The sequence below is a fragment of the Rhea americana genome, unplaced genomic scaffold (genome assembly GCF_003343005.1).
Source record: "Rhea americana isolate MKP2758 unplaced genomic scaffold, rheAme1 scaffold_75, whole genome shotgun sequence".
NCBI lineage: Eukaryota > Metazoa > Chordata > Aves > Rheiformes > Rheidae > Rhea > Rhea americana.
This window is the reverse complement of record NW_028186923.1, coordinates 2,935,839-2,948,326: the sequence shown is the minus strand read 5'-3', so window position 1 is coordinate 2,948,326 and position 12,488 is coordinate 2,935,839. Positions and strand designations below refer to the sequence as shown.

Here is a 12,488-nt window from a genome sequence, read left to right as displayed (position 1 = left end):
AAAAAAAAAAAAAAAAAAAAAAAAAAAAAAAAAAAAAAAAACTTAGCCTCACTGTTAAATATTGGTTCGGTCTGATGCACTACTTTCAAATAGTCGTTCCATGTAATAGTTAGGATAGAGCTCTCATTTGCCCTAGAAAGTTGTAATATTTGTCAAGAAGATGCTTTTAACTTTCACACGCAGTGCTTTTCAAAGACAATTAAATCTGGTTAATTTTTTTATGCTTAGYTTCACTATGTTGTTTTCCAGATATTTTTGGCACCTCAAACACTCAAACACAGTTTATTTTGAAAGTCTAACTGACTATTCAGTTACTCAGCTCGGGAAAGCTTGTAGAATTCTGGTTTAAAATGAATAAAATTGTAATTTTTTCAAAGTACATATCTACTACGCACTTTTACAAAGAGTTGTTAAACAAAGAGATGCCTTCATAGTCATGCGTAATGACTATGCCCTTCAAGAAGGGCTAATTAAAGTTGCATATTCCTTCACAGGTGAGAAGAGCAGAAGGAAACTGGTTCTGCGCATTTATATGATTTTTAAAATAAAAAAGTAATTAAGACAAACTCTATGGCTTATTAAACCAGTATAGTTTGGGTTTGAGCCTACAAAAGTATACATCCAGGAATTATAAATAAAATTAAGATTTGATTATGAATTAAACAGTTCTGCTTTCCTCTCTGCACTCGTCTTGCACACAAGAAAATTAGGTGTGGCCAGCTCTGTTAAAGCAATAATATGATGTTCCAGGATACAAACAAAACAAAACAATTTACCCCCATTAAAAAAAAAAGTAACCATACCTTTTGTGTATTCTGAACCAAAAGGCTTAATTCATCCATGGCGTAACCTAAGAAGGCCAATGGATTTCTATCATTGGCATATTCAGCTCATTAATCTTTATGCTAGATACAATCATTCAAAATACATTCACATAGGAATGACTTAAGAGTAACCACAAGGATTATCGTGACGTAAGTGCTGACTCCATTTCAACTATCAACCAAAACATCAGTGAAGATTTCTGCATAGAGTTTAAACAAACACATTGTTATTTGCTGGRTTCTCTTAGTTCTTCAAATACAAACATCCTTTTATTATATTGGTCTCACTGGTACTCAACCTGCCTCACTGAGATCGAGAGGCATATCCAAATGTGAGCAYGAAGACTGATGCTTGACAATATTTCCATTAACAACAATTAATCTCAAGCAGCCACAGTGAGTGAAGAGGTTCTGAATTGTTGGTGCAGTACATTAGATGTTGAAACCAGTCCCTGTAAGTACATTCAGATAGTTCTGTTTAATGATTAAACGACTACTAGTCTCTGTGCAGCATGCATCAGGAAGTCAAAAAGGTGTGAATTATATGATCATATTGCTTTTCCTGACCAAAAAAAATGCACTATGTTGAACCTTGTGATTTCTCCACTTCTTGTAAATCAGAAAAAACACCACAGTTGGCTCGCTGGAGCTCTGGGAGATCCCATTTCAGAAATAACTTCAAGATTCTGCCACAAAATAAGTGACAGAGACGATCCACTCATTYTCCCCTTGGGAAGGAGAGTTAGTTAGCTGAAGTTCAGCTGACACAAGAGATAAAGGCTGAAGTYGGCTCACAAACTTTGCATCTAAATGTGCTTCACGGAAGGGGTTGATAGGTCACATGCCTGAAGTTCAAAGCAGCAAGGGAAGTACTGTTCAGGATGACTCCTAATTACCATCTCTACCTGATAATGCAATTTGCAGATCCAGCAAAACTCCCTGCTCTGCACTGGGAGTCAAAGGGGAACATGGCATGGATTGGAACTTTCAAAGGAAAAGAGTGGAAACCAGCAGCAAAAAACTCTAAACATGTTCCAGACTTGAATTTCTCCATACACAACGTTCTTCTAGCACCCTCCATCCCTCATTAAAATCTCTGAAGTCAGCAGAAAAGAGGATCAGGGATGTTCAGCAGCTCTAAAAATAAGACAAGTCCTAAATGCCTCTGTCCATAGGTGCACAAGTTTGACAACACTGGCCTTCAGCTTTTTTTTGTTTTTAATGTCCTAACTCATTTATTAGAAAATGACAATACCAAAAGGCCCTTCCTCCAAAGTCTGTGACAAACACAAGGAAAATTTAGACGTTCAAGCACAGGGCCSATCCAGGTAAACAAGAGTATTCAGCAAGCCTGCCTCAAAAAAAAAAAACCTGTTGAATATGTCAGACTGATCACAGAAAAAGCACTAACAAAAGAAAGCATTAGCTGACAGCCTCCTGTTCTCTATGATACCCCGCTGTTAAAGCAAGATAACACACTTGAGCTCCACTAAGCAACATCTTAGCAAAATTACCTGAGTGAGAAACACTCTCATATACTCAAGCCATTGCTTGTACTGGATTAAGTTATTYCTGCTACGCCAAGTTTTCAGAACAGGCCAACTGTGTGCAAAGATCTAGAGTTGCACTGACACTCACACACACGCACGCATATAATCCCTTGTTTTTAAATATAAACAAACAAGAGACAAAACAGCAATGTCTGCATACATTGAAAAGTGTTTTGAAAACTGAATCCTTTACTGCTGGTTTTATCACTTTTTTCAATGGCTGAAATTTGAAAAAGACCCATCCTAAAGTTTATTTGCCTGTGAGAATCTGGCCTTGCACCGAGGGCTGAATTTTACTCCTGGCAACTTGTGAAAGGTAGAAACATTTAACTGCTTAAGGTTCACTGGATTCAGCCCTCATGTCTCTGAAGAGGTATCTCTCAGTGTCAATACATGCCATTTAGTTGAAACATGAAGACCCATCTGGTTACTGTACGAAAGTAAATCTCCAGGTAATTAGACTCTAAACCAGCTGAGAACTGCATGCTTACATTTTGCTATGTATACAGTAACATGAACTCAGTAATTGTACATCTGCATGGCTCACAAAGCAAAAGTTTGAGATGTGCATTTGAAAAGCATAAAGAAAGAGTTTGTAACACTTCAGTAGAATAAAAAAAACTTACAATTTGTAGCTGCTGTACCATTTCTTCTCTGTATGCTAGCTCCCGTTTCATCTGATCTTGAAAATTATCTGTGGGTTGTAACAGAAAACAAATGTAGATGCAGTAATTGAAAGAGACCCACACAACAGAATTCACATAAGTCAAATGAAATCAAACTCGACTACTGCTGAGGAACTGCGAAACACTACAAAGCCCCTCAGCCTATTAAAAGATGTGCTTAACAAACTTCTCCTCTAATAGAAGATGTTGTTGGAAACAAAAAAGCTTGGGGAAAAAATCACATACAGCTATTTCCCAAATAAGCAAGTACAGGCTGCTAAATTTCTGTAGCTAACATTCATTCTCGTAATGATATTCTCAGTGAGCCAAGTTCCACAGTCATTAGTCAGACAAAACTTTTACAAACATTTAAGAGAAGAGCAAAAACTGCTTTCTTTTATTTTGGTGTAAACCTCTTGACTTCAATAGGAATGTCCAAAATATGAGAACAGAATGCATTAAAGGACGTAGGACTTGATTTACAGTTATAACACAGTACTAACAGCTTTAAACAAAACTCAGAAAAACTAAAAAAAAACTTCATATGCATCGACATGGAACTTGKAAGGGTGAAACTCTTTCAAAGGGAGAACATGCCTTCTTGGACAGCTGGGTTACACCACAGGCCAGCCTGTCTGCTCAGGTAGCTCCTCCTTCCCATATTTCACTCTTCACTAACGATCTCAGACAAAATCCTCTTTTTGATAGAAAACAAACTGCTGCCCTGTGTTCCATAATACTACTATGAAGGAATGGGGAAAAGACAGGCAACTATAAATACAACTATTCACAAGAAGAAATTAAGTTGGAGAATTCCAGCATGAAGGAGACCTGCCTATAACAGCGATGGACAATTAGATGGAAGAGGAAAGAAAATCCACATTTTGATCAAGGACATGGAAGCTCAGGCTGGACTATGGAAGCAATGAAGTGAATGCAAACAGAATATGGCACAGAGCACCTCAAGCTTGACCTCAGAGCGGTCAAGTTGGAGAGGGGCTGGAGGAGGCCAGGCAGCTAGAATGGTTTATTTACAAATCACCATTGAAAGAGTTAAATGGCCATTTTGGCTGTTGGGATGCTAGCCTAGATCTCAGGAAGCCTGGGCTCGATATCCTGCTGTGCTGGACTCTGTGAGTCCACCAATTGGTGAGTCCATCATCAATAAAGCAGGAATAGGAACTGCTTCATCTGCCAAGTGCGCTGGAAGGAGGAATAGGTTAAACAACCATGAGATACCTAGTGTGTACTGAGAGTCACAGAAATACCTAAATTGCAACTGAAGGACTTAAGCCCAAGTAAGAACGAAGGGAAGGATGTATATCATGTATATCATCTGCTGGGGAGAGGGCACATGCCCCCATCAAGAAACGACACACAAATGGGCTGGTAGAAAGAAAAGGGAAACAGAGCTCTATTCCCCTCTTCCACATAAGGATTTTGCCCTCTCTGAATGAAGAGCAAAAGTTGTTGTTTGAAAGATAAGGAGGCACATTAGGATGACATGAAACTAGCAACTAAACAAAAGAACAGTGAGAAAGTTTGTCAGGCTGAAGCCATCAGGAGTTCAGCATGGCCACACAGAAAGGACATGACAATGTCATCTGAATGAATTTCTTTAGATTTCTAGTAACAGCCTATATAATTCTTCAGCCTCTTCCCTCCATGCCAACTTGTCAAGAACAGGCAGCTGATAGCAGTACAGCAGGTTTGCACTTCTCTTGCTTACCAGAAAAGCAATACAGTATAAAAAGCTGATGGGCTCCTGTCCCTGTCACTAGAGGCTGACAGACCTGTGCCACAAGTTAGGGCCACCATTTTCACTTTTACAGGAAACAGAAGGAAAAGGCTACACGGAAAAATTTTGCTCACCTTCTCAATACTTTCTTCCTCGACTGCCCATCCACAGCCTCATCGCTTTTCAGAGCAAATAGCTCAGAAACCCTGTTCAGTGCTGCACTGCAAATGTTCAAGCTCACTGTGGAAATGGGGTGTTAATGGTAAGGATAATGTTTTTTCCTGCAGCACTTGAGACTAAACACTTAAGAGACAAAGCCATGAGCAATACCCAGGAGGAAAGATATTAATATTTAAAGAGTTTTCTTAACACAAACTTAAATACTTTCTAACCATCCAGCCTACCGTTTTACTATGCATGTTGTTAAATGCAGCTATGCTGCAGTATGCACAGGTGCATATAGTCCTATTAGGACAGCAAATTCTTTGGCAGATCTTTTGGCTGTGTGTTGAAAGGCCTTATATGCAAAAAGGAGATCTTATCTTCAGCTTTCAAGTACAACAGTGATATAAAAAATAAAGGTGGAAACAGCAGCAAACAAGGTCTGTCAATTCATATATTATCACAGGCCACATTTTAAGCAGGCCTAGCCATGGAAAAGCAAACTTCACAGTGCTACTGAATGAGCTTGCAAAGATTATTCTCATTTAATAGTGATTTCCACAAGGAGAGCACACACACAGGACTGCGTAGCACTGCTGTGGATGGTGGTCAGGCATTGTTAATGYGTAATGACCAAAACATGCTCAGTTCCAAATGCAAGACCTGAAGAAGTTAACTTTGGAGTTAATTTTCGAGAGCCTGACATAAACATTTTCGAGACAAGTACTGCTATCTTCCATATCTCATGTGCTGGTTCCCTGCTGGAAGAGGAAACAAATTCCTCTTCCCTGCTGGAAGAGGAAACAAACAAGCAAACAAACAAAAAAGGCTGAGTAGACTTAAAAGCCAAAGGCCTCTTATGTATCTACAGACAGTGCAAAGCACAGGGAGAACCTCCAGCCTTGCGAGTGAAAATTCCCCATCAGGGTGTTTCTGCCCTTGGCAGCTTTAGGAACGCGACAGTAATTCAGTCCCCATGGCCACTCAGCGCTCTGCCCAGTGCTGCAACGAGCCAGACTCAAATTTAAGGCTAGCTGCCTGCCTGCTCTTAGCTCCCTTCTTCAGCCTCAGGTGACCCCAAGCCATGATCAGTTCATCAACACAATCTTAAGTCCAAATCATTTATTTAACCTCCACTTTCCCTTAGTTGGACCTCCTAAGTTTTCTCTCCCTACCTCCCTTCTGACAACACTACAGGTGGATAGAAATTTGGAAAACATGGTAAAATAAACACAATTTTTAATATCTGACCTAAAGCAGCAGCCTGGACTAGCAGTGAGAGCCTGGAGCAGACACCTTCTCTCCAGGTGGATCTCAAACTGCTCTAGAGAACAAACCACACTTATCTTGCATGGCACACTTACTCGCTTTGCAAAGGCCTGTTTTCTCATTTTATTATATATGGAAGAAGGCTATTTGTTTGGTAAATCTAAATCTGTACATAGGTTTTACGGTCACTTGCATATATTGTTTATAGCACATTATGTGTTTTCTATTTTAATCTTGAACAAAATTGACCACTACTTTGTGGTATACTGAAACCACATATTTTTCAAGCCGGCATACACAGATGCCACTTCCTTGGTCGGCCATATGCGTTCTTTTCTTTTATTTGAATTGTATTTCATGTGGTTTAATTGCTGTGTTTATTTACATGGCAATGACAGAGCATTAATTTTACTGTAGAAGAACAAAAGGATAAATGAGTGTCCTGAATGGCAAAGCTCCAAGATGCCATTTCACCAATACCACACATCAGTGTTTTGATCTACACAAATTATTTGAAAATTACCTCACTCCCATACCCAAGTAATGACTGAATTTATATTGAAGGATGAGGTTACCCTTCTTTCATTAATATCTGTATCACCTCAGGCTCTTCTTCTCCTTTATTTATGAAGCTGTCTACATCTTTTGATATCTCGGCTAAAGATGGAGTCATTCCCGGAGTCTTGTCTTGCACTTCTTCGCTTCCCTGAACTTACCCTATCATATGACGTTGCAGAAAATGGAAAAATACACATATCTGCTTTAAATAAGAGGAAAAATGATCTGCGTTTCTGTATTTTTTCTAAGACCCAAAGAGGAGCATCATTCCTCAGCTTGTGGCAGCTAGTTTTGTTTTGTAAGGGTTAATGGAAGTTAACAAAATGCAGAACAGTCTGGCAATTAGTCTGGTTTTAAAGTATATACCTTAGCTTGCTGTGAGTCAACTTACTCCATACTGCTCCATCCACATATAGTCTCACACGAAAATGAAGATGAAAAGTCAGAGTTTTAAAAAGCAGGTTTGAAAAAAAGCTATCAGTATCAGCAAAATACTGAATGAAGATGTTGTCAAGTGTTCTTTGGACTTCATGAAGAAGCAAAACATAGGCACAAACAGTCTTTTTCATTTAGGTTGAATTTACTACTCAATTCAGAAGACTGGGCAGGCAGCTGCAGAGCTGTGGCAGCTAGACACAGAAAAGGCTGCACTACAATATGAACTCTACGTTTTGCTCTGACTGGCAAAGGAAATATCGTGGTCATTGCAGCTCTATAACATTACATTCATTACAAGTTGGAGAGCCCTTACTATATCTACCTTGTCCTGACCTATGTGGGTTTTTTTCTGGAAGTACATTTTCCACTGCTGCTGCCAGCATAATTCCAAAGGCCTCAAGCAATAGGTCTTTTACCATATCCCCATGCAGGAAATTCAGCTTTCTGGCAGCTTCATGAAAACCCTTTCCATCTTCCATTTCSTTTTATTAAATGCATGCCCAGCACATTCCAGCACTCCTGGGCAGCACCTCACTTACAAGGCATGGTGAAAGAACCATCACAGATAGCCCACCTCAAGACAAAAATATCCAAACAGGTCTTTGTGCTTCCTAAACACAGGCTAGATCAATTGTCCAGCACTGGCTGGAACCATCTGAAGATCATGATAAATTACACTGGTTTCAAAAGACTCCAAGATGGTTAACACGACTGACACAGGCGGACCCAGAAACTCCTGATGTGTTTTGCTGTACTTAGTCATTCCTTCCAGCAGAGAGGGAGTATAGCACAGCAAGTGGTATGATGATCCTATGCTGGAAGACTCTCTTTCCAGTGGGCTTTAACAGTTTTTATTAGTTCTGAGATCAAAGTTAACTGGGAGGCAGACATACCACTGATTCTCAACTCCTGGGGCCTCAGTATATTCAATATGTGGGCAACACGTATTTTTTACAAATTCAGTAAAATATACACCAAATCAGGCATCCAGCTTCAGATTTTCTCTAAAAAAAGACCTGCTTTGGCAGCCTGAAAAGCCACAGCAAAAGTCCCATCAACTCCAGCAGAACCAAGCCAAAGATACTGGCAACACAACTGAGAACATTGCTCTCCCATTTCAAAAATGTGACAACGAACATAACCCCCAAGTTAACACCCAAACCACAGATACGTGTCTTACTGAACACTGGGAAAGACGCGTTTCCTTTCAACACCTGGAATTCCTGTTCTAGTCTCCTTCGCAAGTCGATTTGTTCAAACAAAACCTTCTGGAGTTCCTCTAACAAAGAGAAAAGAAAAGTGGTTTTACTAATCTGTATAAATAATTCTTGAGAGAACAGTTTCAGAGCAATTCATTACTGTAAGACAAAATATTTTAGCACTTATAAAAAAAGTGTTGCATAGACCTACAATAGATTTTGTGCAGAAAGCCATGAATATAAATCAATGTAATATATTATTTTAAAGTATTATATTACAGTGTCATGTATTGATTGATATATATGCATTAATCTCAATTATATCCACCCAAAGGTCCATATATTATTCATATGTTACTTGACAAGCTTAAAATATGGTGCAGAACAAAAATGCCCCCTATTATCCTCATATTCTATTAAAACAAAGAGCAGTTTTGTAACATAAGAGGCACTTATTTATTTTACCTTTTCCCATATTTTCTACATCCTTCTTCAGTGAATGAGGTGAATTGGTTTCTTGCGTGTGTTCGCCTTAAAAAAAAAAGGGAATAGAAAAGTTATTGATTTACCAATATTGCTTTTTATCAGTACTGTCCTTACTACGCAACTGCTTCAGAGTCTGGAGATTAAAAAAAAGAAAAAAAGGAAAAAGAAGAACGGTTTCTGCACAACATTCAGACGCCATTCCCAAACAGAACAAGGCTGCTTTGTGAACAAAGACATTTTGTCTTTGTAAGTAAAGGCTCTCAAATTTGGACTGGGTACTACCCACACTTTTCTGAAGCTCTGGCTCATTTCAAGATCTCCAGGCTGTTACTGTGTTCCGCTCCAACACTCTCAGCTCCAGAAACATTCTTCTTGAAATTTTACTCTATAGACATATTTCATCAGTGCAGCCTATCTCCATGTTGCCTAGCATACGTGAGCACAAGTATTTGCAGGACCTGGATTTGCTTCTTGTTTAGTAAAATAACTGCTATACCACAGACAGCCATTTCTCCCTCAGACTTCCCCAGCTCCTAGAGAAGACTTGAGGTCTTCTTGGTGCCTAGGAGAGCCCTTTTTGCACGTATTCTGCCAGACTGATTCATGCTTTCCCTCTAACCCCTCCGGAAGATGCTCTTACTGGAAAATGCATAGAAGTGAGCAGGGAAAAAGGCAGAGCCTCCGTTCTCTAGACTCTCCTCTCCCTTCACAACAGGAAGTTGATGCTATCCAGCTGGGCAGACCCTTTCTGTCCCAAAATTTTCAAGTAAAACTCCCTTTGCACCAGCRTCTTTGATCACTTATCAAATATTACATACCTTTTAATAATAAAGTAGGAGTGAAGTTTCTGGATTACAAAGTTTGATTATTTCTAGATATATACACACTGCTTCTTGCAATCTATTTCCTTTACAAATGAAAAAACCGCAAAAATTCAAAAACAAATAAACAAAAAAACCCAATGCATTAAGTAAACCTGGATGACAGTTTAAATAGATAGGAACCTTCTAACAGACTGTTATTTAATTACCCTCTGGACCCTGAATTTTTCCTCTAATTTCTATGAACAGAATTTTGAAACAGAATTTTGAAACAAAAAGCCACGAAAACAGATTTTTAAAAGACAAAATACCACTTGCACAGAAATTAATGGGAGATTTCCTATTACTTACAGTTGAAATAGACTCTTAATAATAAACAAGATAGTTAGTTCAGCCAACTACTGAACTAACATTTGTTTTAGTCCAACCAGTAAATACACATCATCAACTCTAGTGATGAGCAATCACACTGAAGATATGCATGTAAAGCTACTCATGTGCTTACGTCTTGGAGAAAAGAGTTATGGAGGAAATACTCTGCTTTTTTGGAATATACAAAGATACATTAAGGAGTAAGTCATCACACAATAGATAAGATAGCAACTACTTAAAAAACTCTTACTATTACCATGTATTTGATAGCAAGTCAAGACACAGAGTTAATTTTAAAGTCCAGTTAGAAGGTCTTGTTTTACATGCAGTCAGAAATCTTTTCACAAAACATGTATTTTTACTTTCAAAATCAATGTATTCCTATATCCTATAAATCTTTAAGTTATATTATAGTATAAGAAGCATATTCAATATCTATGCATTTTAGTATCTCTCTCTCTTCTTCTTTCCTAATAAAAAAACTTATCCAGGTACATACATTTAAAAAAAAGGTATCTGCTGCCAGCATTTCCATTAAAAAAACTGTTTACATAACACAATTATTAAAAAAWTTTTTTTGATATTTGATATAAATGTTTTCTTTGGGTAATTTGTTTCACACCATTAAAAGAATCAACAAACTTAAAACTCAAAAGAAAAAAATATCAYCAGTTGTGCAGAGGTTTGAGGTGTTTGCATAAGGTAAAATCATTTTTTTCTTTAGTTAATTCCATTTTGAACAAGATTGCTAATAAAAAAAATCTAAAATTTAAGTTATATGAAGAATATTTGTTAGATTATAAAAACTAGTATTTTTTTCCCCAATCAGTTTCTTTCACATAAGCTTTTTTTCCTGAATGTTTCATGAGCTAATTTGAGGGAGAATGGACTCAGCGAYAGAAGGTAATTGGATTATTCAAGGCGGAGGAAGAAAAAGGAGAAGGCACTAGATCCTAACATACAGCATGGCAGCAACACAGACAGTTCTTTCCCAATTGCTTAGTTGAGCTTTCAGGGCTGTGTGTTTTGAAGCTGCCGACTTGCTGGATCCGAAAGAATTGCACCAACATGAAAATAAGAGCATGTAGCATGAAGAATAACTTCTTCAGCATCTGTAGCATCCTTACGAAGCTACAGAAAGGCTTACTAGAAAAYCCCCCATCGCTGCTGCTGAAATAGGAATGAAAACGATGGGAAGAATGAGGCTATTTAAAGGCGAAAAATAACATGTATGACTTTAAAGGCTCAACTGCATTTTTAAACTGCTTTCTGATATTCAAAAATGTCTTCACATTATTATCATTAATAATAATACTCTGATGGGTTTCACCTTTCCAGTCCTCCTCAAAATGATAATTAGGAATCTGCTCTTCTCAGTTTTTTCCATACTTCCCAGAGGCCTCATCATGTGTTGTGTACTCTTATACCTTAATTGAAAGGGAGTAGGTATTGAATATTTAATCAGTTTCCTTTCTCTTAAATGTTAATTAAAAGCTAAATAATTGTTTAAAAACAAACAAACAGAAAGCCCAAAGAATTTTAATCAGTCTAGGAAAAAATCACTTCCCCTTGTAATAGCTCCACCGTAACTCTCCTGGGCCTTGTCTACACACAAACTTGTGCCTGTTCAGCAGCATTTAACACAGAAGCACTGAAAGCTGAGGAACCCCCCTGTATAGACACACAGGTTTTGCTTAGGAGTACCCAATTTCAGTTCAACTGGAAAAAAGAAATCAAACTAAAAATAGTTTGCTGGATATGGGGATGAGGTTGGAAAGCGTTCCAGTTTGTATGGGCTCAGCTGACATTTTTGTTACCTGTGTTCTTCCTGACATGTATATTCCKGAATGAAAGTATATGAGTTATATTTTTGGGCTAAATAAATGGCACTCTTATGCTGGAACATGAATATCCACCCACGGAGGAAATGAGAAGTGACATCTGTGGGTAGACAAATTACTTAATCAACTATCTGGAAATAAGAGGCGCTGATTTGCACATTGACAWAACCTCACTGCTTGTGATGCCACCGTTTATTAGCTCTACACCCACTGGAGTAGCTAAGAGTTGCATTTTTAATAAAAAATTAACGGAAATATTTCTACAGTTCCTTGCTCACAAACGAGTGCACATTTCCTCTCTTCACAGCAAAAAACCAAACATAGACGCATGTTTGACATATTTAGACATACTAAAGCTGCTTTTTCATTCTGTACCACCTAGGGCACACACTGTTCTTTCACAGTCCTTCCTTGTGAAGCTCTGGGAAGCTGTGAACACCAGCTAAAAATTCCCATGCTAGCCCAGGCAACTCAGCTATGCTGATGGGCAAAYGACATAGAGAAGAACGAGCGATGTGCCCAAAGCAGAACTATGATAGACTAGCAGTATAACTCCACTCTCCTG

General features: G+C 38.3%; 1 protein-coding gene across 1 annotated transcript in view; it reads right to left on the bottom strand.

Annotated features, from left to right (window-relative positions):
• SKOR2 (SKI family transcriptional corepressor 2) overlaps nt 1-12,488 on the bottom strand; it is a 24,868-nt gene that overhangs the window by 5,207 nt on the left and 7,173 nt on the right. Inside the window, exons 4-6 of the mRNA XM_085322194.1 lie at nt 8,869-8,934; nt 8,385-8,483; nt 3,001-3,068 (exon numbers count right to left, since the gene is read on the bottom strand). Of these exons, the coding sequence (XP_085178320.1) occupies nt 3,001-3,068; nt 8,385-8,483; nt 8,869-8,934 (233 nt within the window). The remainder of the gene's footprint in view (nt 1-3,000; nt 3,069-8,384; nt 8,484-8,868; nt 8,935-12,488) is intronic.